General features: G+C 53.4%; 9 protein-coding genes across 9 annotated transcripts; 4 read left to right on the top strand and 5 right to left on the bottom strand.

Moving 5' to 3' along the window:
• On the bottom strand, nt 1–883 carry T310_5493 (uncharacterized protein; the record flags this gene model as incomplete). Its single annotated transcript, XM_013471663.1, has 2 exons — nt 1–454; nt 669–883. Coding segments are annotated over 2 exons (669 nt in total), but the record flags the coding sequence as incomplete, so codon positions are not given.
• Nucleotides 884–1,667: 784 nt separating this feature from the next.
• Nucleotides 1,668–2,859, top strand: T310_5492 (uncharacterized protein; the record flags this gene model as incomplete). The annotated part of the gene is made up of 4 exons (XM_013471662.1): nt 1,668–1,960; nt 2,069–2,495; nt 2,579–2,629; nt 2,830–2,859. The coding sequence occupies 4 exons, from the start codon at nt 1,668–1,670 to the stop codon at nt 2,857–2,859; spliced, it is 801 nt and encodes a 266-aa protein (XP_013327116.1).
• A 360-nt stretch (nt 2,860–3,219) lies between these two features.
• On the top strand, nt 3,220–4,768 carry T310_5491 (L-lactate dehydrogenase (cytochrome); the record flags this gene model as incomplete). The annotated part of the gene is made up of 2 exons (XM_013471661.1): nt 3,220–3,342; nt 3,389–4,768. 2 exons carry the CDS (start codon nt 3,220–3,222, stop codon nt 4,766–4,768), a joined length of 1,503 nt encoding a protein of 500 aa, XP_013327115.1.
• A 345-nt stretch (nt 4,769–5,113) lies between these two features.
• On the bottom strand, nt 5,114–6,370 carry T310_5490 (Alpha-ketoglutarate-dependent taurine dioxygenase; the record flags this gene model as incomplete). The annotated part of the gene is made up of 3 exons (XM_013471660.1): nt 5,114–5,261; nt 5,317–5,858; nt 5,927–6,370. 3 exons carry the CDS (start codon nt 6,368–6,370, stop codon nt 5,114–5,116), a joined length of 1,134 nt encoding a protein of 377 aa, XP_013327114.1.
• A 1,068-nt stretch (nt 6,371–7,438) lies between these two features.
• On the top strand, nt 7,439–9,125 carry T310_5489 (Flavin-containing monooxygenase; the record flags this gene model as incomplete). The annotated part of the gene is made up of 6 exons (XM_013471659.1): nt 7,439–7,457; nt 7,516–7,657; nt 7,720–8,002; nt 8,052–8,198; nt 8,249–9,058; nt 9,105–9,125. 6 exons carry the CDS (start codon nt 7,439–7,441, stop codon nt 9,123–9,125), a joined length of 1,422 nt encoding a protein of 473 aa, XP_013327113.1.
• Nucleotides 9,126–10,961: 1,836 nt separating this feature from the next.
• On the top strand, nt 10,962–13,354 carry T310_5488 (Pantothenate transporter; the record flags this gene model as incomplete). The annotated part of the gene is made up of 11 exons (XM_013471658.1): nt 10,962–11,160; nt 11,216–11,273; nt 11,334–11,472; nt 11,542–11,840; nt 11,931–12,036; nt 12,114–12,238; nt 12,331–12,375; nt 12,425–12,528; nt 12,589–12,644; nt 12,691–12,806; nt 12,868–13,354. 11 exons carry the CDS (start codon nt 10,962–10,964, stop codon nt 13,352–13,354), a joined length of 1,734 nt encoding a protein of 577 aa, XP_013327112.1.
• Nucleotides 13,355–14,576: 1,222 nt separating this feature from the next.
• On the bottom strand, nt 14,577–16,197 carry T310_5487 (Na/H antiporter; the record flags this gene model as incomplete). The annotated part of the gene is made up of 4 exons (XM_013471657.1): nt 14,577–14,963; nt 15,029–15,440; nt 15,494–15,576; nt 15,628–16,197. 4 exons carry the CDS (start codon nt 16,195–16,197, stop codon nt 14,577–14,579), a joined length of 1,452 nt encoding a protein of 483 aa, XP_013327111.1.
• A 1,282-nt stretch (nt 16,198–17,479) lies between these two features.
• Nucleotides 17,480–18,845, bottom strand: T310_5486 (Ribonuclease H; the record flags this gene model as incomplete). Its single annotated transcript, XM_013471656.1, has 3 exons — nt 17,480–17,915; nt 17,990–18,566; nt 18,635–18,845. 3 exons carry the CDS (start codon nt 18,843–18,845, stop codon nt 17,480–17,482), a joined length of 1,224 nt encoding a protein of 407 aa, XP_013327110.1.
• A 1,929-nt stretch (nt 18,846–20,774) lies between these two features.
• On the bottom strand, nt 20,775–23,665 carry T310_5485 (Ubiquitinyl hydrolase 1; the record flags this gene model as incomplete). The annotated part of the gene is made up of 5 exons (XM_013471655.1): nt 20,775–21,854; nt 21,909–22,071; nt 22,140–22,246; nt 22,303–23,079; nt 23,135–23,665. The coding sequence occupies 5 exons, from the start codon at nt 23,663–23,665 to the stop codon at nt 20,775–20,777; spliced, it is 2,658 nt and encodes an 885-aa protein (XP_013327109.1).
• Nucleotides 23,666–24,366: the final 701 nt, after the last annotated feature.

Genomic DNA, 24,366 nt, shown 5'->3' with positions numbered 1-24,366 from the left:
GCCGTTGACAAGGATCTGGGCGGGCGGAACGACGGGCGGCGGCAGCGACTCTTGCCGCTCAGGGGACTGGGACTCCGGGCTGCGCGTGTCGGCGCTGACGCTCATGCGGCGGACGGATTCGGCCAGCGCCTGGTCGATCGAGCTCTGGGAGCGCTCTTTTGCGCGCGCCTTGGCCGGCGACGGCGATCCGCCCGCGACCAGACGGCGGCGCTCGCCGACGTTGAAGATGCGGGTATCGTGCTGCAGCCAGTTCAGATAGCGGGCCATCTTCTTGGTGATGTAGCTCTTGCCGCGGGCGGGCAGGCCGACCATGATGATGACGAGCTTGGAGCCCAGATCGCGCTCGGGGATGCGGCCATCAGGCGAGACCTTGGAGCGGGTGAGGCCGGGGATGTCGAGGGTGGTGGCGCGCACCTTGTGGGGAGTGGGAGCAGACGTTGGCGGTTGCGCATGGCTGCAGGGTCAGTACGTGTTATCAAACAGCATCAGATTAAAAAAAATAGAAGAAAAAATGGCGTTAAAAAGGGTCTGGGAGATGGGGTTGCAGATCCGCTGTCGCACCATCGGGATGGCACGCTGCAGCAGATCTGCCGGCGGATTTAACACCCGACTAACAGGCCAAGCGGGGACATCGATCCAACGATCCATAGTAAGCAGTTTGTACTTACATCTGCGGCGAGCTGGGGGCGGTAGAAATCGGCGTGTCCGTCAGAGCTGTGCCAACCCCGTCCTTGGACGGGCGATGCGAAGACTGGCCGGACGCGACCTTGTGGGCATCGGGATGCAGCTCATTGCCTAGCGCTCGCCCGACGACCGTTTTGGGCGGGCTGTTATACGGTGGCTGCTGCTGCTGCTGCGGTGACGAAGCAAGACTCGTAGTCATGGGGATGGCGAGTGCAGGTCCCCGCCGCAGCAGATGCTCGCTGCTGGCAGAAGTGGGGTGCCAGGTCACTCGAACAGAAGAGAACAGAAAGAGAAGGTGTGCAGCTGCTGATAGGCGACAGACAGGAGATCTCACAGGCGATAAGAGACTGATTCTCAGCGATGTAAACGAGGAGAGGTCGTTTACTCAAGCTGGAGATCGATGAGTCAGGCGGCGGAGCGTTGCCGCTGACCTAAGAATCCTGTCCAAGGGCCTTCCGCGTCGACCGATGACAGCACACACACAACAGGCCCTTGACCTCGCTTTTATAGGAGTCGATGCTGAATCTGCAGGATTAATGAGGAAGGACAAAGGAGAAGCAACAGGGTTCGGGGGCGAGAAGAGAGATGCCAGACGCAGGCAGGCGATGACTGACTGGCCAGCAGCCACCAGCTGGGTCGATGAAGTCACCGCCAGCGCTGTGGAGCAGACCCAGACTCGCGCTCGACCAGAAAGGCGAAGCTCGCGCAGGATTCGCAACGGCTTCACGTCTCCGCCAATCTGGCCCCGGATCGGCGACAACGTGATGATCCGTGTGGCTACGTTCGGGTTCTGCGGGGAGACGCCGGCGGAGCTACATGCGGACTGATCGGACTGATCGGCTCTACAAATCGCGGAGTGCTGTGCTGGCAGGTGGGCAGATAAATGATTGTGAAGATAATAGGGCGTGTTTCTCGCAGAGGATAGATACAGAACAGCCTACTCTGACGGCTGAGCTACTCCTTGATATACAAGACGGCGAACTATGCCCGCCAAGCCCATACCAGACCCCCAATCTCCCAACTTCCGTCTAGACCGTGTTTTCTGTCGATTCGAGACAGACCCCTTGCAGCTGAACTCCGCCAAGATCCTTATCACTCCGATCCGGACCACCCGGACGAATGCTGTGTGCTGGCCCAGACTGGGCATCCAAATGATCCAGCTGAAGTGTCCAGCTGAGGTGATCTCGGGGGCCGAAAGGGTCACAGCTGGGATCGACGCCAAGCCTGTGCAACATTCCGCCGTGGAAGACGCGACGGACACTGGCTTGGCTGCACCGTCCGATTCCACCCTTCCGCTCCTCCTGTCTCGATCACGGCGTCTTGGCGGGCGACGTCCGTATCACGCTTGGCGCGGTTGACCGGTTGTAGTTGTACACGGATTCAGCTCGATCCGCTCACGAATCGTGGAGGTTCAGCGTCAGGCCGATCAGACAGGCATACGCGGCGATGCTCAGGGCCGTCAGCACGACGACGGCGTTGCCGCTGGTGCGGAACTTGCGGCGATGCAGGCCGTCGTCGTCGACCTCGCTGAAGAACTGGCGGTTGCCCTGCTGGCGGCGGAACAGGCTGATCAGGAGCACGCCGGTGCCGTAGACGGCGAACAGGGCGCCGATGCTGTAGAACTCGGCGGTGAAGACCTTGAGCACGATCAGGGCGAACGAGAACTGGGCCAGGGCGGTGCGTACGTAGGCGCCCTCGAAGGTACGCTGGGCGGCGCGCACCTCGACCATCTCGTCCGAGGTGAGCACGGCCGAGCGGGCGCGGTGCATGCGCAGGCGGTAGCGGTCGGCGGCATGCCACTGCAGGCGTCAGTACGGGAAGGACAGGAAGGAGACAGACATACCTCGAACATGGTGTAGAGTAGAGTAGAGTGTACGAGTGTACGTATCTGTAGAGTATTGAGTATAGAGGAATGCTGGTGAAGTTGGAGGATGCGGAGTCGGCGGTTGGTTTCCGGGAGAATTCCGTTGCCCGACGGAAGGAATTCTAGACCAGCAGTCGTAGAACAGCACTCGTAAGGTCTAATTAATTAAAAAAATCAATTGAAAACAAGAATTAACTAAAAAATACAAAGAATAAAAAATAAATTAAATTAAAGAAATAGAAATAAATTAAAAGATAACAATAAAAATATATTAAAATCAGTTAAAAAATAAAAATAAATTAAAGAATTAAAATCAATTAAGAAATAAAAATAGAAAAATAAATTAAAAAATAAATAGAAAAATAAAATAGATCAAAATATCACCTATCCTTTTCTTTTCTTTTCTTTTTAATTTTTTATCTTCTTTCTATCAATTCTGATCTATTTATGCGTCGGCTATTGAGTCAATTGCCGCTCTCCGCAGTTTCCTGATTAGCGGAATTACTCTGGGGAAGGCGCGTATCAGCTGACTGACGGTCTTTTCTTTCTATCTTCTTTCTTCTTATTTTCTTCTTTTCTTCTCTCTTTCTTTCCTCTCTCCATGCTGTTCTGCTGACGATCTACACAATTGGATTTCTCTTCTTCAATTCTCGCCATGGGGAAGACGTACGATGCGGCTGAAGGCTCGTCTCTCCTCTTTCCCCGCATTCGTCCGCATACTGACCGACCTCGCAGTCGCCAAGCACAACACCCCGGACAGCTGCTGGGTGATTCTATACGGCAAAGTCTACGATGTACGTTCCCTATGCATCTCGAGCCGCGCCATGCTGACACTGCTAGGTCACCGACTTCCTGTCCAGTCATCCCGGCGGCGCCAAGGTCATCCTGAAGCTGGCCGGCAAGGATGCCACCGACGAGTACGACCCCATCCACCCGCCTGGCACTCTCGAGGAGAACCTCAAACCCGAGGCCCTGCTGGGGACCGTCGACCCCGCAACCCTGCCCAAGCCCACCGCAGAGAAGCAGCCTGAGGAGCAGAAGCAGGGCCCGCCGCCCGTCGAGACCCTGCTGAACATGGACGAGATCGAGCAGGCGGCCACCCAACAGATCAGCCACAAGGCCTGGGCCTACTACTACTCCGCGTCTGATGACCTCCTCACGAAACGCTTCAACACCGAAGTCTACCGCTCGATCCTCCTGCGCCCGCGCGTCTTCATCGACGTCACGAGATGCGACCTGTCCACCTCGTTTCTGGGTCACAAAGTCGGCATGCCCATCTACGTGTCGCCCGCCGCCATGGCCCGTCTGGCCCATCCCGCCGGCGAGGCGGGCATCGCTGAGGCCTGTCGCAGCTTCGGCGCCATGCAGATCATCTCCAACAACGCGTCCATGTCGCCCGAACAGATCGTCAAGGACGCCGCGCCCGACCAGGTGTTTGGCTGGCAGCTGTACGTCCAGATCGACCGCAAGAAGAGCGAGGCCATGCTAGCGCGCATTAACAAGCTCCCCGCGATCAAGTGCGTGGTGCTGACGCTCGACGCGCCGGTGCCGGGGAAGCGCGAGGACGACCAGCGCAGCGACCGGGCGGCCAGCTCCACGAGTCCCGTGAAAAAGGAGGAGGCGGCGGATGGCACGCCGGTTCTCAAGGAAGGCGGTGGTGGTGGCGTGGGCATGCAGCTGTTTGCAGGCACCGATCCGTCACTGACGTGGAAAGAGACGTTGCCCTGGCTGGCGAAGCAGACCAAGCTGCCCATTGTCCTGAAGGGACTGCAGACACATGAGGATGCGTACATCGCGTCGCTTCATCCGCAGGTGAAGGGGATCATCCTGTCGAACCACGGCGGACGGGCGCTGGACACGGCTCCGCCGGCGGTGCACACGCTGCTGGAGATCCGCAAGTACTGTCCGGAGGTGTTTGACAAGCTGGAAGTGTGGGTGGACGGAGGCATCCGCCGGGGGACGGACGTGGTCAAGGCGTTGTGTCTGGGGGCGCGAGGCGTCGGCATCGGACGGCCCGCGCTGTGGGGGTTGGGCGCGGGGGGCGTCGAGGGTGTTCGCCGGACGCTGCAGATCCTCGCGGACGAAACGAAGACCTGCATGCGGTTGTTGGGGGTGGAGAGGGTCGAGGACCTGGGGCCGCAGCATATCAACACGCGCATTGTCGAGCAGCAGATCTACGACGGGCCGTCGGGGCTGGACAAGGTGCGGTCGAAGCTGTAGAACGACTGTACAATTTTGATTACGAAGTGAAGGATTAATGTCGGCGGGGTCCGTGGATTTGTGTTGTGTTCATTTTGGGTGCATATATGGTTGGCAGGTGTTTTACCTTTTCCCGTCATGCATAGAATCTGACTGCTTGTACCATAGAATCAACAAGATACCATCTGCGCTAGATATACTCGTCTTCGTCTTCTACTCCTAAATCGACGACCATGAACGAACCTTACTTAGTCATTTACATATTCATTAATGCGAATAATAATATGTTCGTGGATAGGCATGGACAGATTAATCAACACAATCGTCATCTTATTCATACTACCGTCTCCCATGCTATCCACAGTACTACTCGTCCGGCCCCAACAGCCCCAGCGCCTGCCTCCTCGTCGGCGCATTGGGGTCAAAGAAGGGCTTTTCGGCGAGGGAGGTGACTCTGGTGCCGTGCCGGGGCTCATTGCCCTCGTAGTCCCAGCTGGCGTTGTGGATGGTGATTCTGTGTCAGGTCAGTAATGCGCATGTGCTACTCCCTGTCGTGGAAAAAGACTAACCGATTATCCCACAGCGCACTCGTCCCCGACGTCCACCGGAACCGCACCTGGATATCGATGTTCTTCTCGTACACGTCGAACAGATAGCCCAGGATCAGGTCACTCTCGGCCTGGTCCAGCCCGACAATGCGCACCGTCATGGCGCGGTTCACCCAGAGGGCCTTCCAGCCGGTGACAGGATGGACACGCACGAGCGGGTGTTCGCGCTCGATGTACTTCGGCCCAGCATGGGGATCGTTCCGGTCGAGATAGGCGTGCGCAGACCGGTAGATGGCGGTGCGGCCGTCGATGATCTTGCGGAATTCCGGCGACAGCTTCTCGTACGCCGCGTACCCGCTGGCCCAGACGGTGTCGCCGCCGACCGATGGCACCGTGTCGTTGTGCAGGTGCGTGATGCCGGCTGGCTGGCGCTCGTGTACGAGATCTGTATGCCAGCGCGACGCGCCGCCGGGCTGGCGGAAGCTGGCTGCTCGTTCGGTGGCCTGCAGTGCGGGCCAGATGACCGTCACGCCGGGGACGCCGGGGACTTGGGCGGCTTGTGGCTGAAGAAGTTAGCAGGACACATACACAGTACACATGTATATAAGAGAGAGAGTATGTGTGTGCATACATGAACCTCAACCTCACCAAAATACTCCCCCAACTCTTTCTGCTGCTGAGGAGAAATATCCTGATCACGGAAAAAGACAACACTCCGCTCAGCAATCAGCAGCGCGAGCTCATCCTTCTGCTGATCGGTAAGATCCTTAAGCTGGAGCCCAACAATCTCCGTACCAATATGCCTAGTGAGATGGACTATTTTCTTCGCGGCTCCGAAAAGAGCCTTCTTCTCCGGATCAGCGCGCGTCCCGGGGTCGATGTGCTGCCGCTCATAGTCCCGGATGCGGTAGACGTCGTCGAGATAGAGTGGTCTGGCAGGCTTATACGGATAGCCCTGCGACAGGTCGATGCCGGCTTTTTCGAGGCGTGCGCGGGCTGGGGCGGGGAGGTCGAGAGTGGCCTTTTCGGGCTGGACGACGTCGGTGATGCGGGGGTCGATGGGGGCGGGGGACATGTTGTAGATCGGTAGATGGGTAGATTGTCTAGGTAGGTAGATTATCTATGTGTGTGTGGACTGATCAGATCGATATGTATCCTGTTTCTCTATCTATCTGCTGACTTGGAGTATATATAGTGATATACTCCGCCATTACTATCACCATTATTACTGTGATTATTATTCTTAAGATAAATAAGATCAATCAATTAATTAATAATATCATCACACTCACTCAACTCAACGATAATTCAATGATAATACTCCGTACGCCAACCGTCGTTCGATTTGTCGTGAGGGGTTGGTTGGTTGGTGGATCACATCATCTTCAAGGTTCATTACGACAGTCATATAACTATAACAAGTATGTATAGTATGGACAATGTATGTCAGCCCCTCCTCAATTATCATTCTCGTCAATAGAATTGTAATTTATGATAAGTACCGGTATAGAGTAGTAGATGTTCAACTTCTGTTCAATTTGATGGCAAGTATTGTTGCTGTTGGATATGTATGTATTAATTGTACAATTTCCATCTGATACGAGTTATTAATTCCATGCCATGAAATCCCATGAAATAATAAGATAGGGTACGATAGGATACCAATACGATTCGATAGAAAAAATGCGAGACAGATCTCATCATGAACCCCGTGAATTGCGCCATGCAGTATTATTCCGTTTTTACTAGGACAAAACCCTATCCTTCTATCTTACATACATTTCGTATCTATCTCCGCATGAATCTTGCACTAAAGAAAGCCTATTATTGTTCTGCTAGCTGGCTAGCTAGCTAGCTGCCTCTAGAGCATGTTATGCTCGATGCATTAATAATGATAGTGATGGTAATGATAATAATGAATTGCGTGTCTACTTGATGTCTGTACTGTAGTATATCTGGACTATTACTCCTGCTATAGATCATCTATCTGACTGACTTTATAGCACTATAACAAGCTTATATTTATACACACACATGACTACCATCAAACACGTCGCCGTCATCGGCGCTGGGATCAGCGGCGTCACTGCAGCGGGCCATCTCCTGGCTGCTGGAGTGCAGGTGACGGTGTTTGAGAGAAACCATGCTGCGGGGGGTGTTTGGTGAGTTGAGCTCGGCGGAAATGGTCAGAATCTTCAGAACTAATTGATTGTGGTTGAGATAGGCTCCACGATCCTAGACGGCCGATTGAACCTCCTTATCCGTCTACGAAGCCTTCCAAGGCGGAGCAGTTGGGTGATGATGATCCAGATCCACGAATTGAATCAGATGCGCGACTGCTCCTGAAGCATGCGCCGCCGGGGTAGGTATAGAAACACAAATATAAAAAAATAATGTATGTATTTATGTTAATTCTGCTCGCAGACCCTGCTACGACAACCTCAAAAACAACGTCGCAACCCGGCTGATGCGCACCAAACTCAACGCCTGGCCCGACGGCACGCCAGACTTTGTCAGCCATCACGTCCTTCGCGATTATATCCAGGATACGGCGCGCAAATGCGGCGCGGACAGTGTGACTATCTACGGAGCAAGGGTCTTGCGCGTCCGCAAGGTCGATGACGACTCTGGCTCGAAGTGGGAGGTAACCTGGTCGACGCTGAGACAGCAGCAGCAGCAGCAGTGGCAGGAAGAGAGGCATCATTCGGTATGCTTTCAATTTATAGTCAGTAGTGTTTTCTTTGTTAACTCCGCAGACGTTTGATGCTGTCGTCGTCGCGTCCGGACACTACCATGCCCCCAGAATTCCAGACATCCCCGGTCTGGCGGAGTCGAAAGCGCGGTGGCCAGCTCGGATCTGGCACTCCAAGGTGTATAGGAATCCAGAGGGGTTCGAGAATAAGGTATGTACTGTACATACACTCGACAGCGCTTCTTATAGTCTAATTTGCAGAACGTCCTTCTCCTCGGAGCCGGCGTCTCGTCGACTGATATCGCCCGTGAACTGGGCCCTGTCGCGCGAGAAATCTACCAGAGCTCCCGCAATGGGCTCTTTGATCTTCCTGCCAGCGCCTTGCCCGAGAATGGCATCCGGGTGAGCGAGGTCGAGTCTTTTGAAATCACAGAGAAAGGAAATACTGCCGACTCGACACTCTCGTCTGACTCCCCCCTCCCACTCATCGTCCATCTCAAGTCCGGTCAGAAGCTCTGCGACATCCACGCCATCATCCTCTGCACCGGATACCACATCACCCTGCCCTTCCTGCCCGACTACCACGACGACGAGACATCGCCCGCCGACGCCAGCGACACAGTCCTGGTGACGGACGGCACGCAGGTGCACAACCTGCACAAGGACATCTTCTACATCCCAGACCCCACTCTGGCATTCGTCGGCGTGCCCTACTACACCGCGACGTTCACGCTCTTCGAATTCCAGGCCATCGTCGTCGCCGCCGTTTTCTCCGGCAACGCCCAGCTGCCCGAACAGAGCAAGCAGAGAGAAGAATACAGGGCCAAACTCGCCGCCAAGGGCGTGGGCAGGGTCTTCCATTCGCTGCACAACCAGGAGGAAGAGTATGTCCGGGACCTGCTCGACTGGATCAACCGGGATGGCGCGGCGCATGGCCGGCCGCCGGTCGAGGGTCACACGCCTACCTGGTTGAAGGCCAAGGAGGAGCAGCTAGAGCGCATGAAGGCCTTGTTTGGTGTTCCTGGAGAGAAGAAAGAGTCGAGCGATGTCATTGTCGCGCCGTTGGTGCGGGTGTGTTCGTAGATCTGTATATCGTGTCTACCTCTTTAATCTTTAGAGAGCTCATTTACTCTCATGACTTCGCCATGGCAGAAAGAAAGCCAGAGAGTCTTAAAACATCCCGTATTCGGTGGATATCCACATTCATCGTCAGCCCTCGCTATCTAAACACGACAATCTAGCTTATATCAGCGGGTCCACACCGTTATTCCAACCATTATGCATTAGATCTTCCTTACTTTGTCTGTTTCATCACTTTGTCTGCAGTTTTGACAATACTGACCCACTGATCTTCATACCTGTCACCGGAGGCAATTGTCATCTTGCCAGCGGAGGACTGATCCTATCAATCAGCTGTGGCTACTGGCCAGCCACCTGATTATCAAACATTCCATCAAAAGCCACTCCCGGATTATTACCCACTCCAGACGTTCTCCACGCCAAGGCCTGACCCAAAGGATCTGCATGGTGCGTCTGCCAAAGCCCAAAGACGCTGGACGGTGAGTGGCCATGGCCGATGTCGATCATTCATCGCCGCTTGATTGATAGCGCAGAGCAGCACATGCACGACAGCATCGACGACACTTCTATGCTGTCCCACACCCTTTTTCTTCCGCAGCCATCTCATGGGGATCTCCAGATATCCGGAGAACCCGGCGGCCACGTCGGTGGTCAGCCAGCGTCACGTCAATTGTACTAGCAATCTCGACTGCATCGAAGGCAGTAGTGTCGGACGAAGGGATGGAATAGAGCAGACACCAACAGTCTGGATCAGAGGATCGATAGTGTTGTGAATCGCTGCACTGCTCTGCGCAGGAATGTGCAGCGCGCAGGCCGTTGATTGGCTGTTCACGCATTAGCTATAGCTATGGCTATGCTATCAGCTCAAACAAGGGGTCCATCAATCAGTACTGCTGGTAAGAGACAGACAGCGCATCTGTATTCGATCGATTGCTTCCACAATGCCAGAGATGGATGGATGGTTGTGTCGCACTGACGGGAGCTGCAGCAGGCTCCCTTCGGTAAGAACTTAGTCATGGCAACTGTGCGAGGCTGCACAGCATGACCGCAAAAGACTGACTGGCGAGAGAGCTTGACAGAGGCAGAAGGAGAAGCAGAACCAGAAGCAGTATCAGATCAAGCTGTGTGGATGAGGAAGGGGACATCCCGGTCTCGTGATCCCGACGCGACGCTCTCTCTGTTTCTCCCATTCCAACGGCTGCTGCTCTCCACCACCTCGCTCCTCCCAACCAGCTCCATCCAGCACGGCGATTTTCCCTCTCATCTGGCTCCCTGCGTGGTCGATCCGAATCTTCTGCGCGTAACATTACACGAGATGGCAGTACCACCGGCCGTCGAGGTGGTCTGCCTTTTCTGTTTCTGTTTTTACCATCTATCTGCGATGTTATCTCCGCGCCATCCCAATGGCTCCGATCTGGGGAATGCCTGCCTGCCTGCCTCCCTTTCTACGATTTTTCCTCCATAATCTCATTCGCCGGTGGAATGTCCGTCGTACTCGATCCTGCTCTCGAGGGCCAGACCCGTCGCTGTCGTACGACATGCACCCAATTGCGCGAAGAGGTTGCTGCTTGCTTGCTTGCTTCTCGCAACATGAGGAATGATGGCTGCGGAGCAAATCACGCTGTCTGATATCGTGATCTGGACTCAATGCAGCCAGCTCTGGTCATCGCTCGAGTTGTTTTCTCTCAATATTAAACCCCACTGTGCGGATCAATCGTGTATGCATGTATATCACTACTACTAGACTGCTGCTAGATTATCTACGATCCGTTCTCAAAAGTTACCATACCATACCAGCCTTTATATGACGTCTAGTCGCGATTCGTTGCTCTCTACATCTACAACAGTCTATCCCTTCTGATACAAGAAGCACAGAAAAAAAGTTTTTGTCATCATGGGCGCCGAAACGACTACAAAAACGGCGATAGATAGGACGTCCACGGTAGAGAGTGTCGAAGCAGGGGACATTATCCAGAAGGAGCTGAAGAAGCCGAAACTCGTGAGTTATCTATGGGACACGTTCGACAAGCCGCCGGAGGAGAGAAAGCTGCTTTTCAAGCTGGATGCGGCGATTCTATCTTTTGCTTCGATCGGTATGCGCTGTCAGCCTGTCTAGATTTGTGACTACTTGCTAACACATGTTTTAAGGATACTTTGTCAAGAGTATAGACTCTGTCAATATCAACAGTGCCTTTGTCTCGGGAATGTACGCATCGCACCTCTGGAAGCAACTGAGCAACTGTTACTAATTAATTGATGATTGCAGGAAAGAGGATCTCGGCCTGTACAAAAACCAGCTGAATTACATGCACACGGCCTGGGCAATAGGATACATGTTAGGGCAGCTCCCCAGCAACATTATCCTGACTCGCACGCGGCCGCGATACTGGATTCCTAGTCTGGAGGTAAGTACTAGTTCAGATCATATACCTATGCATATATATATATGGGATGCTAAGTTTCTTTTTCTGCAGGTAATCTGGTCGATTCTCACAATAGCGCTGTCGAAATGCAACAAACCGTACCAGTTTTACGTCATTCGATTTTTTATCGGTGGGCTATCCTATTCTATCAAACAAAGATCTACTAGAATATTGACAAGAAAAAGGTCTCGCAGAGAGTGGCTACTACCCCGGTATCCAATATACGATCGGCTCATGGTACCGACGAGACGAGCTCGGGAAGAGATCCTGCATCGTGCAGATCTTCAGCTGCATCGGATCGATGATGTCGGGGTATCTGATGGCTGGGGTGTATCACCTGGGTGGCGTGGGTGGGTATAAGGGGTGGCAGTGGTGAGAATATACTCCAAATTATCCGAATTATATGACAATGTATTCAGCTGACATGGTATCGTACACAGGCTCTTTCTAGTAGACGGGGCAATCTCCCTGCCTATGGCGCTCGGCGGGTATTTTATCCTCCCTGACGTGCCTGAGATTACGAAATCGTGGTATTTGACTAAGAGGGTGGGTAGAAGCCATCAATCAATCTTTCTTTTCTTTTCCCCCTTCCGTTCTTTCTGACTCTTTTCTAACGACAACAGGAAATCTCCCTCGCGCAGAAACGCATGGAACTCGAGGGGAGAAAGCCCCGGGCGAAATACACAAAGGCCAAGATCAAGCGGATGCTATCCTCCTGGCGCATCTATCTTTTATCGTTTCTCTATTTGTAAGTCCAAGCAAGCAAGTTTCCTCTTAAGAGCTCCTCTAAAAAATTCCCCTCGTGATGTGATGGATGTGATGATGCTGACCACTGCTTAGAACCTTCAGCAATGGCAACGGGGGATCACAGCCGGTATTCCAGCAGTACGTTTGTCGTCACGGTCCAAAGAATCAGCTTGCTGATTTTGTATAGATATCTTCGACACTCGACGCACCCGAAATACTCAATCACGCAAATCAACACCTATCCGACGACGACATCGGCCGTGCAGATCGCGATGATCATTATCTATGCGTGTAAGAAGGCTTTCCTCGTTAGAAAGACTACTCTACGCTAATATATCTACTTTCTCGCAGGGTCATCTGATACGATCCTCCGAGGACGTCGCTGGCCGGCTCTTGTTTTCGGCGGGGTAAGTCTCAGTATGTCGACGAGAAAGAGAAACTGACAGTATGTAGATGGTCAACGTCATCTGCCACCTCTCGCTGGCCGTGTGGGACATTCCCACCTGGTGGAAATGGACCTGCTTTATCGCCGTAGGGGCAGGGCACGCAGTGGGTGGACTGTGCATGGCGTATGTCGCACACCTACCTACTTATATATATGTGTGTATGGACAGACCTAATCTCGTACAGCTGGGCAAACGAAATCTGCGAAGACGACAGCGAAGAACGCGCAATTACGCTCGCCTCGATGCACGAAGTCGCCTACATCGTCCAGATCTGGCTCCCGCTGATCGTCTGGCAGCAGGTGGACGCGCCGCGGTACCACAAGGGATTCATCACGGCGACGGCCATGTCGGGTGTTATGATTGTGGTGTGTTTTGTGGTGCGAGCGTTGAACAAGCGAGACGTGGCGAGGAAGAGAATGCAAGAGGCAGTAGAAACAGAAGCAGAAGCAGAAGCACAAGGAGAGGGAAGCAAAAGCGAAAGCAACGAGGAATTACCACCGGACCACAAGAAGGAAAAGGAGAAGCAAAAGGAGGGACAATCCTCAGAAGTCAACCTAACCAAGACATCAACACAAGACAGACATATAAACAGGGCAGAGACCGATATGGAGGCAGAGGCCGCGGCAGCGATAGAAATGGAGGAGGTTGTCCGTCCGGCGAAGATGTGCTAGCCAGGTAGGTGGAGAGCTAGCGAGGTAGATAGCTAGCTAGCTAGATAGGTGATAAGTATGTATGTAGGCAGATAGATACGTGTTTCAACAGACACCAAAAGAGAAAAAAAGAGATGAGATGAGATGAATAAGATCAACCAGAAAGAAAGAAAACGAACAAACAGACAGACATAACTACGAGACAGGGAGAAGAAGGAGAGGAAGAGGGAATCAGTCAATCAGTCGAATCTCATATCAATATCAATCCATGATGAAGGCATCAAACAAATCAAGCACATGAATATAAATATAAATAAATGCAATTGGTTATTCAATACAATACCCCTTTCTCAGGAGTATCTCATCTCTATCGTTATCGCTATCGCTGTCTTCATTGCCATTTCCGTCGAGCTATATATAGTATTTATGTACACAGTACAATACTAGGTAAGTAGGTAAGGAAGGAAGTAGGTAAGTGTATACAGTAGTAACAGTATGTACATGTACATACATACACTAGCTAAATAGTCGGTGAATTACCTAGTTAGGTAGTAGGTACCAACCTAGGTAGCCAGCTAACTAGATGGATAAAATAGAGGGATACTAGATACCGACTTGTATTGGGTATTTAATAGATATGAGTCTATGTATGTAATGTCCGTATATATATGCATGTATGTACTGTACATATGTACGTGAATAATTTTCTATTCCTATCTCCTGATCTAATTAATCTAATCTAATCTAATCTAATTGATTTTGATCGATCAATCAATATGTCTGCGTCTATGACTGACTATGGTATGGATATGGATATATATATATATATCAATTAACGCGAGAGCGCGATAGAATAGATAGATAGACAGAAGGGGAAAAAGAAATCAAAAATCAATATTTCTATAGGATAAAAATTAAGAATCAAAAAACCGAACAAAAAATAAAAGATTTTTTTTGTTTTTTTTCTTTTTTGTGTGTGTATTAGAGAAAGACAGAAAGAAAGAAAGTATTTCCATGAAAATGAAGGGGGAAAAAAAATCCTTTTCTTATCAGTCTAGTTAGTAATGAATGATCGAGTTGAGTGGTGCGGTTATCTTGTATCGACTCTCTATGTAGTTGTCTGCAGTAGTAAGTATGTACGGGGAGATATGTATGTACTCCATACGTAAGGTATGTACTGTACTGTACGATTCTTGTCTAGACCAGCGGCGAATTTGTCAAGCTGATCGACAGCTTATCGACATCAGTTCGCCGTCGAATGCAGCGTCTCGGTCACATGGCCGTCCTCCCCCACCAGCCGAACCGGCCGATCAGGCTCTTGCACAGGCGCTGGTGTTGTCGGCATCGTCTCTGGTGGGCTTTTTGCCGGAGATCTCTCGCGTACCGTCGACCGCCCGATGCGGAAGACTGTCTGCGTGGGCGGCTGCTCGCGGCCTCCCTTGTCGCCGCGTTTGCGGCCCCGGTAGAAGCGGAGGGCATGCGTTGGGGTCGCCGTGCTGTGCGTCGGTCGATTGCTGGGCAGAGAGATCGGTTCCGGTTCTATGGTGGATGAGTTGCTCAGTGCGCTGGAGATGGTGCGTGGGAGATGGTAGCCGGCTTTGCCCAGGGGAACACTCAACCCGTGTACGATCTAGGATGGTTAATATACACTCACACACGCATACACACACATATACAAGGGAAAGTGATGCTTACAATACTGCAGATCACAAGAAACCAGACCACAATGTTGGTCGTGTCGGCCACCTTCTGCGCGTCCTCTCGTGGCTTCCCATCGACCAGCACCTGTTCAGCTAGGAACTGTCGACTGACTGACAAGTAAAAGATGGCGCCCACCCCGATCGGTCCAAAGAAACCGACAAACGCCGCCTGGGCCAGGTGCTCGATCTGGTGGATGTACTTGTGCATTGCCAAGACGATGGGCAACCGGCGGAAGATCAGGATCAAAATCCCCAGAATCACCAGCCGATACAGGGGGATGATATCGTTGTCCGCGAACGACGCCCACGGGCACACGGCACCAAACCACATGAAGATGGCCAGGTTGAGAAGCATGTCGACGGTCGGCTGGAGCGAGTCGTCCATGGTTTCCAGGCGAAACCAGTCACTGCGTGTCGTTAGTGACTATACCACTGAACTGAACTAAAAAGTCCAACTCACTCCTGAGTAAAAACGTTGCCGGCAATAAAACAGGCCAAAAGATCGTCGGTCCCGATCAGACCACACGTGCCCATGATGAATAACTTTCGACATTAGCGACGCCGCTATTTCGTCGGACGAAAGGAAATGCTTACTCCCAGCGAGATGGCAAACACCAGAAAGCTCTCCCGATCGACGTATTTCTTCTCCTCCGCCCAGTGGAGCAACTTCATCGCCAGCCAGCCGACAACGATTCCGTATGCGATGCTCAAGAGAATCTCATAGCACCACGTCTCGTAGAACCACATTGCGATGGCCTTGCCGGTGCCCCCACTAAAGCCTTGGCCGCCGTGATGCACGTACTTCAGGAGATAGAGTGCAATAAAAAGGAATGGATAGCCGAGACCGTCGTTGGCACCCGATTCCGCCACGATGATCCGTTGCAACGGACGCGGGACATTCTTGTCTGCAAATTTGCCCTTGACAATCGAGTTCGACAGCACCGGGTCGGTGGGAGTCACACAGGCCCCGACGGCAAGAGCCTGCAGGAACGAGATGTTGGGCACGAGCCCCCAGATGAGCAGGCTACTACACAGCCACATGGCGGTCATGCCGGGGCCCAGGAGAAGGGTGAGACTCTTCCACTCGGTCTGCAGATAGCGGCCGGGGAGCTGCACGCCGGCCAGCACCAGTTGGACGCCCAGGACCAGGCGGGTGAAGTACATGGTGATGGCCTCCAGATTGACCGGCGAATGCAGGGCATAGTCCAGCGGCCGGATGAAATTGGCAGCATGAGGAGAGAAGGCAACGCCAGCCAGCGTTGATATCACTGTAAACCACCAAAAAATCCAGTTAACACCACGGGTCAGGTCAGGGAGAGGCCATGCAGGAGGGCAACAACAAGAGGAGGGACGGACAGGCTTCCGACAGATAGAACCGCTCCTTGAAGAGGTAGGACACCAGCCCGAAGAGGCTGATGAACCCTCCCAGCGTGGCACACACGATGTTGAAGTCGCTTGTCCCGAGGGTCGGCATCCTGCGTGGTGATCGGAGATTTTTTTTTCTTCTTTGTCTTGGTCGGGCTTGGCCCACGTGCAAGCCGCAGCAGCAGATGCAATGCAGTATTCGTATCACCGACAGACGCGCTGCCAGAAAGATACCAGATCCAGCCAGTGTTATTCAACCACAATTTCGAAGCTGACCGTCAAGCAGAAGAAGAACAGCCTTGCAATCATGTGCGAGTCCGACAGACCTGCTGGAGAGGCCACTTTGAAGACGCACTGTCTAGTAGCCAGACAGCACTGGAGAGGAGAGATCGGATGTTTTCCCCGCACCTGCAGTGGTGCGAACGAGAGAGACAATTGCTGCGACTGAACACTCGAAGCTGGAGACGAGAAGGCGAGGAAGAAGACCCGGCGTGGCTAGAGGACAGCCCGGGAGAAGGATGACGCTGATGAGGTCGAGGAGAAGGAGGAGAGAGAGAGACTCAAGTCGTGGAAGTTTTTCGAATGGAGGTGGGCCAGGCTCAGCAGCTCACTGCCAAGCTAAGATAAGAGATGATCCTGGATGCAAAGATTAGTCGATTTGAGCGATCAATCGCGTGGTTCGGAGACGCGCTTGGCCGCAGCCGACTCCGCCGGTTGTTCTTTTTGCTTCTTAGTCCCCGCCGGAGATGCGGTCAGAGAGCTTCCGAAGGCTCAGGCACTAGTCCTGTCATTAATAATACTAATACGATTAACTATGCTATTATTCTCACGAGACAATTGATGCAGACATGACGAAAATAGCATTCTGGCATCGTTATCACTAAATGAACAGAGATACATATCTATAGCTGGTCAAACTGGATGCACGTCTCATGTCCATTCATCAACCAACGCCGTCCCTGACCCAGTCCCAGAGGAGAAACAGAGAAAGGAAAGAAACCACACGATTCCCATGTCCAGTCCATCGTAGGACAATCAAACAGCTACATGGAAGGAATGGCACGGATGATCCTGCATCACATCACACATCGTCGTCGTCGGCGACCACTTCCTCAGGGATATCCTCGGTGGCAGGAAGAGCGTCGGCACTGTCTTCCGCGCCCCCTTTCATGGCCCCCTTGACCGCGAGCTGATCGGCAGCCTCGTTGCCCGGATCGCGATTATGCCCCTTGACCCATTCGAACAGCGTCTTGACTTTGAGCAGGTTGCGCTCTTCGATCTTGACCAGGATCGACTCGATCAGGTCTTTGTTCTCGACCGGCTTGCCGTCCGCCGTCAACCACTTGTTGCGGCGCCATTTGACAAACCAGACCGTGACACAGTCAATGGCATAGCGGCTGTCGGTGAAAATGGTGACATCGCGGTGCCGCGGCGCAATTTCCAGAGCCCGAAGAATCGCGGTCAGTTCAGCCCGCTGGTTCGTCTGGCGATTACCCTTGAGAGGTTCGGAGACATTCCTGCTGAGCGGTAAAAAAGGAAGTGTGTCAGTAGGGGGGCTCCCACACGGACAGAATCGTCTCGATGAGCCTACCTACTGTCTCCCGGTCCAAAGTAGACCCCTATCCCAGCACGCGCAATATTCGAGCCATTTCGTAGTGAACTACCGTCTGTATATATCCGTAGCATGCCTGGTGAACTGGTCGGCATGGCCTTGGTTGCCGTTTTCTGCTCCTTAGTCTTATACACCACCTTGCCCGTCGTCGGGTCCAGGAGGATGTTCGGATCGAACCCATCTTCCGCACCAGGCGGAAGAGGACCAGTGCCTGCTGGCAGCTCGACCCCATTTTCGTCGCGAGGGTTTTCCTCCGTCATCCCAGGAGCCCCTGGAAGCGAACCCGTAGTGCCGGTCGCGGAGCCTGACTCTTGCCCCAGTCGCACGAACTCTTCCGCTTCGGCTCTGGTGGAAAATTTCTTGTATCGAGGACGAGCAAAGCCTCTGATCTGTTCCTGGGCCTTCGCCCAGTCAGAGTAAACTCCCGGGACACGTCCGCGCTGCACGGCATAGAACCGTGTCGGCTCCGCTTCGGACATAGTGGCTCCTTTGGAAGAGGATACATTCTGCCCCGTCAGAAACGAATTTGCCTCTTCGACCGTAGGGAAAGATTGAACTGAATAAAAAGACCTTTGTCAGGAGAGACTACCCCGGACAATCTATCTGGGTACCGCAGAAACTCACAGACAGCGCCTTTGTATCCGGTGACCTGCGCCAGACAGTCATTCCAGTTGTCGTATACCCCGGGCCGGAAACCAACTTTTACAGCGTAGTATTTGGTCGCTGGGCTTCTCTTCCGCTTCGTGCCGGCGCTGACGGCGGATCCTGTTGTTTGCGTGGGCGAACCGCTGGCTGGGCCCGGGCTTGGAGAGGGAGTCGTCGTAGCGTTATTCATGGTGTCTGCGAAGAGGAAGAGGGAGTCGTCTGACAAGGTCGAGAAGAGCCGCTGAGGATTGATAGCCGCGAACAAGCTTTTCTCATTCACCGCTCGACATGAAATTGCCGTCCGTGCCGTCCTTGACAAGCTCGCCAGAACAATCGTTGAGCGTTCCGCTGAGATCACTGCGGACAGGAAACTTGATGTCCCGCTCCGCCAGGAGCACAGCTTCCGAACCGGAAGCAAGAACCGAGTCGAGATCGTGGTGCGAGTTCGGCAGGAATCTCGGGATTCAGCTTCAAAGCGACTGCGCGCCCGGAATTGAAGCGTGAGAGATGAGGGAGGGCGCAGGGATTAATATTGCGGGTGTCGTGCCGCAGCTTGGAGGAGGAGGGCGAGAGGGTTGCTTTGCAAGGAGGTGATTGGATCGACGAAAAGAGGAGGGGAGGCGGGGGTTGCAACGATGGCCGGAGACAGAGAGCAGCGCTGTGCCCAGGTAGCGATGGTCGAGCACGATGTCGGCGCAACTGAGGGAGCAGAGAAATCGATCCCAGTCTCCTGAGCATGTCCGAATGGCAATGCGTGTGGACTTGATCAAGGCGGAGAAGTGGCCAGGCTCGTTACCGGGCGGTACATCGTCCCGTCACATCCTCCGCCCAAAACACGTAATATTACCGCAGTGTCGATACAATTGAACGTCTACAGACTAGCACGCAGTTTCTGTTTAGGCTATTATAACGAAAGAAAACTTTTATATTTTTGGTCTTCCGCCGAACGGCACCATACATACATACGTAGGCGCATACATACACTTTTTTTTCGTTGAAGACGAACTTGAAGTAAGTACGGCCGTCTGCCCGTCCGCCAGACATCCAGACCAGGGCTCAAATCACCTCGTCCTGCTCATGAGGAGTCGGGTTCGTCGATTGAGTCCACGCTCGCAAAGGAACAGGAAAAGAGGCTGGAAAGAAAGAGCAAACAATAATGCCCCATCGCCATATCCTACCCATGAAAAATCTCCCTCCAAACAACCGCCTGTCTCACCACCAATGCATCCCCAGTCCACTCAGCCCTAAACCGATCGCATGTCGTCGTAGAGATATCCCATCTCCTGTTTTTTTTTTCTCTCATCTTCCATCCTGCATGGGAAACAACCGTCTATGAAATAATGCACACGCACATCACAGGCTATCGATATCATTCGACTGGATCCACGTCAAGCATCAGAACTTTTGATGAATCCGCACCTGGAGAAATGAAAGGACAATGGAAAAGATACGAGCATGCAAGGGAGAAAAGACGGGGTATATTCCAGACCCAGACACACCCAGAGCTAGATGTGAGTCCGGCAACTGAAAAAAAAAAGCATAAAAAAAAGACAACATCATGACAACCATGGAAAAAAAAAGAAAACATGGCGGGAAGGGTGTTCAGCCGAAAAAGGAGAGAGAGAGAAGGGGAAAAGAAAAGGGGGAAAGATAAAAAAATACCCTTCCCGTGTTGACTGCAGGCGAAAGGGACGAGTGCAGAGAGTTCCTTCGATCAAAACGGAATAACGGCCTTGCAAGGTCATGTCCGTGCGTCAACGTCCCCCCTTGACAGTATCAAGAGGTCATGAGTGTAAGTCGTAATCATATGGACTACATAAGGCGTCGTTAAAAGGAAAAGAAGAGGAGAAAAGAAACGAAAAGGTAAAAAGAAAAAAGCAAGAAAAAAACACACATTCCGCCTTATGTACACTCGCCTGCAGCCGCAAGAGAAAATACTCCAAATCGGTTGTCGCACTTGTTGAAAAGGGAAAAAAAAGATTAAATAATATCTAGGCCGCGAAATATATGTGTAAAATCGGAACATGGTCGGCGCCGGTGGCACTGACGGTGTGGAGCAGGACCCAGTGACGCAAAAACGTTTAAGATCACCGTGAACGCTGCATGGTGATAAAGGCGCTCAGGGGGCGGAGATACGTTGGTAGAACAAGAGATACGCGACTTTGTTGTCGCGAGTTCCGTATCTTCCAATGGGGGTCCTTCTTCCGGGAGAGGAGACTTCATTCGACATGGATTTCTTGCTTGAATGACCGCTCGAGCCAGTCCCATTCACCTGGCTCCATCCATTCTCACTATCAGCCGGGTCTTCGTCATCCTGGTCGAACTGCTCGTAGATGTTGCTGTTTGGATTCCTGTCGCGCTTGTGCTGCTCCATGGCGGCGGCAAGCACCTTGGGATCCTCCTCACTACCCGCTTCAGCAACGTCCTCACTCCGGACACGACGGATGACGGTATCATCCATACGAATCCATTCGCGGCCATCCTGCCTCCTGACGTCCACCGTATAGTGGCCGCCACTGGCATTCTTTCCGTGGTGATAAATAACCCCAATGAGACGGTACTTGGGGAGACCACCATGGATGGCCAACGCGTTGCGTCTATGAGGAGGGAAAACTTCCCGCGGAATTTCCAGCTCCAAGGGATATCCAACCTTCTTCCAGATCTTCTGCGTACCCTTGGTGACACTGTCATATTGGAAGCGCTTGAGATGCAAGATGAGAACCGGGGGCAGTGTCTCAATGAAGACCTGCTTGGTTGCGGTCACCTTGGGGCCTCGGGACGAGTTGAAGTCGCCATGAATGGTCTCTGGCTTCGTCAACCCTTTCAGCGCATCGACGATATTGCTAACTTCTGGGGATCCAATGTCGAGTTGCAGGGGTTGGTACGGCTCCAGAGTAACCGAATTCTTATTGCCAGGGACTCTGAACTCGGAGCGGATCTTCCCGCCGAAGATCCTCGTGATGGGTGATTCCAATGCAATGTGACCGGAAGATCGCGTAATAGCGGGCTTTTGCTTATGACCGACTTCCAGCCAGCCGTCCGCAGAGGGACCGTCGCCAGAAGCGGTTGTGTCAGTTTCTGCCGGAGTGGACGCGTCGGACCCTGCTGCAGTCCCGCTTCGCATGGCCTGAGTGCATTCCTCGTGCAGCTCCTCCAAAAGAAACCCTAGGAATTCCTGAGCGTCTTGTTGATGGCCACGCTAAGTCACCGTTAGCAAGCGAATGCGGAGCGGTTCCGATTGAGGAAAACATACCCGCATGTCTCTAAATCTCGGCAGCTGACGGATAACCTGATAGACATACTCGGGAATGAATGCGTCGCCATACTCCTCCAGCTCAGTATGCTTTAGTCTCAGTCGCAACTGCTCCTCCGATCGCGCGGCATCGATCACTCGGAACTCTCTCAGGAACATGATCCTATATGTCATTATTAGACATGGTTCATATGACGGGAAAAAAAAAACCCCTTCTCTGTGTCTGCTTACATGGCATCGATCAAAGGAAGGTTGCTTTTGAAACTATGGGTGGCTCTGCGGCCCACATAATCAAGGAATTGATAGAAAGGCACGCAGAAAGCCAGAATTTGAAGCACCTGCGATGGCTTGGTCAGTGACACCTGCCAGACACATGGATGGTGACACAACTTACCGAGTTCATGTAGCACATGTTCCCCGTATTGACCAGGCCCCTCGGCTCCAGGAAGGCGATCTTCTCCCCGTATTGGTCGACATCGGGACCAAGACTATTCAGGACATCAACAAGGGATTCACTCCGAGCCGCTGGCAGGCCGCCGGCTTCGGTCGAAGCACCTCCAGCCTGGCCGGCACCACGAGGCGGCGCTTTGGATCGAACCAGATCGGCCCATGATTTGGGAGCTGCACGAGGAGGGGAGGGGGGCTTCCCGGTTGGTACTGGAGTCGACTCAGCCGGCTCTCCTTTCACAGGCTCCGTCACCGTATTGCTAGTGGCGACCACGGAATCTGGCGTCGCAGAAGACGTCTGGCCTGGAGTCTCCTTGGATTGTGGCCGAGGAGTGCTGGGAGTCTGGGGAACAATGGGGACCACCGGAACCAGCGGCACGGCCGGTTTTGAGGTCTTCGCCTGCGATTGAGCCTGGTTCTGAGGTCGCGCGGTAGCCTGAGCGGGAGCGGCGGAGGACGGCGTAGTCGGATGGGTCGAGTCCGTCTCAGACGGGGCATGCGAGGTGATTGGAGTCTGAGGTTCCGACGGCATCGTAGCCGGCGCATCTGCAGGCTTTGTTTGGTGCGAATCCTGTGTCTGATCCGAAGCCACATTGTCCCTTCGTTGCGTCTCCTTCGCAGGGAGTTCGACCGCAACCGCAGAGGTCTGTAAAGAACGAGCATTGCGACGTCTGCGAGGAGCACGAGTAGGAAAGGGTTTCTCCGGAACAGAAAGCCAAGGGAGCTGAGCAGATCTCGTCAGCATGAAATTCTCTTTTCTTCCTTCTATGTTGACTTACCGGTGCGCGAAATGGCCGTGGCAAAGCCAGGATGGGTCTGGGGTATTCGGCGACTGAAGGAGAGGGAGTGGCGGGGTTGGTCGCCGGATTCACTGGCAAAGCGGATTTTTCATTCGAGGCCGGTCCTGGCGGCGGAGACATGGTGGATTGAAGGGGAGTCGAGGCCGCCGAACGCGCTTGGGGAGGAAGAGTGGGAGGCGGGACATGCGCAGGCGCCAGGACGGGCTGGGAGTGCGGGTAGGACGAGACAATCAACGGCGCGTAGGGAGGCTGGTACGGGCGTGGAGGAGGAGGCCCCGGAGGCGGCGCAGCACCCGGGGGCGGCGGCGGTGGAGGAGGGTGCATCTGCGGATACGAATACCAGGGCGGCGGGTACTGCTGGGCAGCGTAGGCAGGGGGCATATGGCCGTTGACAGGCGGCGGGTGGTAACCCATGTACGCGGGGGGCGAACGCATGCTGGGGGGCGCAGTCGAGTAGTGCATCTCATGCTGCCGGCGCGGAGGAGGCATGGGCGGCTGCCCATGGGGCATTGCGGGCAGATGATGGTTCATCATGTCCAGGCACGTCGGGCGGGCTGCCTTGCCTCAATGGGAGCCATGCGAAGCAATTACCAAGGAAGCATCCAACAGTCGAGGAGATCCGGCCCTGGCCTAGGTAGCCATAGTGCGTGCCAGGCCACACGAGTGCTCGAACACGGTTTCTCTCGGGGAATGGGGGCTCCAAGACACGGCCAAAGCTGGAGGGCTGAGAGGAAGCGTCAGTTTTTTGGGGGGGCTTTTTTCACAGGGCAGCAACAGGCCCAGGTTGCGAAAACGGCACTCACCAGATCGGGGCCAGAACGGGCAGAAAGCAGCACTGGGGAGACAGGCGTCTCGAAGCACACGACGCAGCTGGGCGAGGGAGGGAGTGGCAGGCAGCCCCGGCGATGGTGAAGGTGACTTCTTGACTGCTGCGGGAAAACGAGTTGGCGTGGATGATGTTTTTGGCGTGCGCGGCACGTGCCTGAGGCAGCCAGGCAGCCAGCAGCAAAGCAGTCACCGCTCACTCCGGCCTCAGTCAGATCTCATGCCTGCAACATCGCAGCCAGGATCGTGGATGCAGTGACGATTATTATTACTCTTCCCTCTGGCTGGTATCTGAAGAATACGGTGGACGTAGAGAATTTAAATTTTAATCCAAGTGAGGCAGTTCTCAATAGAGTATCTACCAGGTTGTGAAACACTCGACCAAC

Source organism: Rasamsonia emersonii, assembly GCF_000968595.1.
Source record: "Rasamsonia emersonii CBS 393.64 chromosome Unknown ctg1118621760288, whole genome shotgun sequence".
In the NCBI taxonomy this organism is placed as follows: Eukaryota; Fungi; Ascomycota; class Eurotiomycetes; order Eurotiales; family Trichocomaceae; genus Rasamsonia; species Rasamsonia emersonii.
This window is presented reverse-complemented; position numbering and strand designations above follow the sequence as displayed.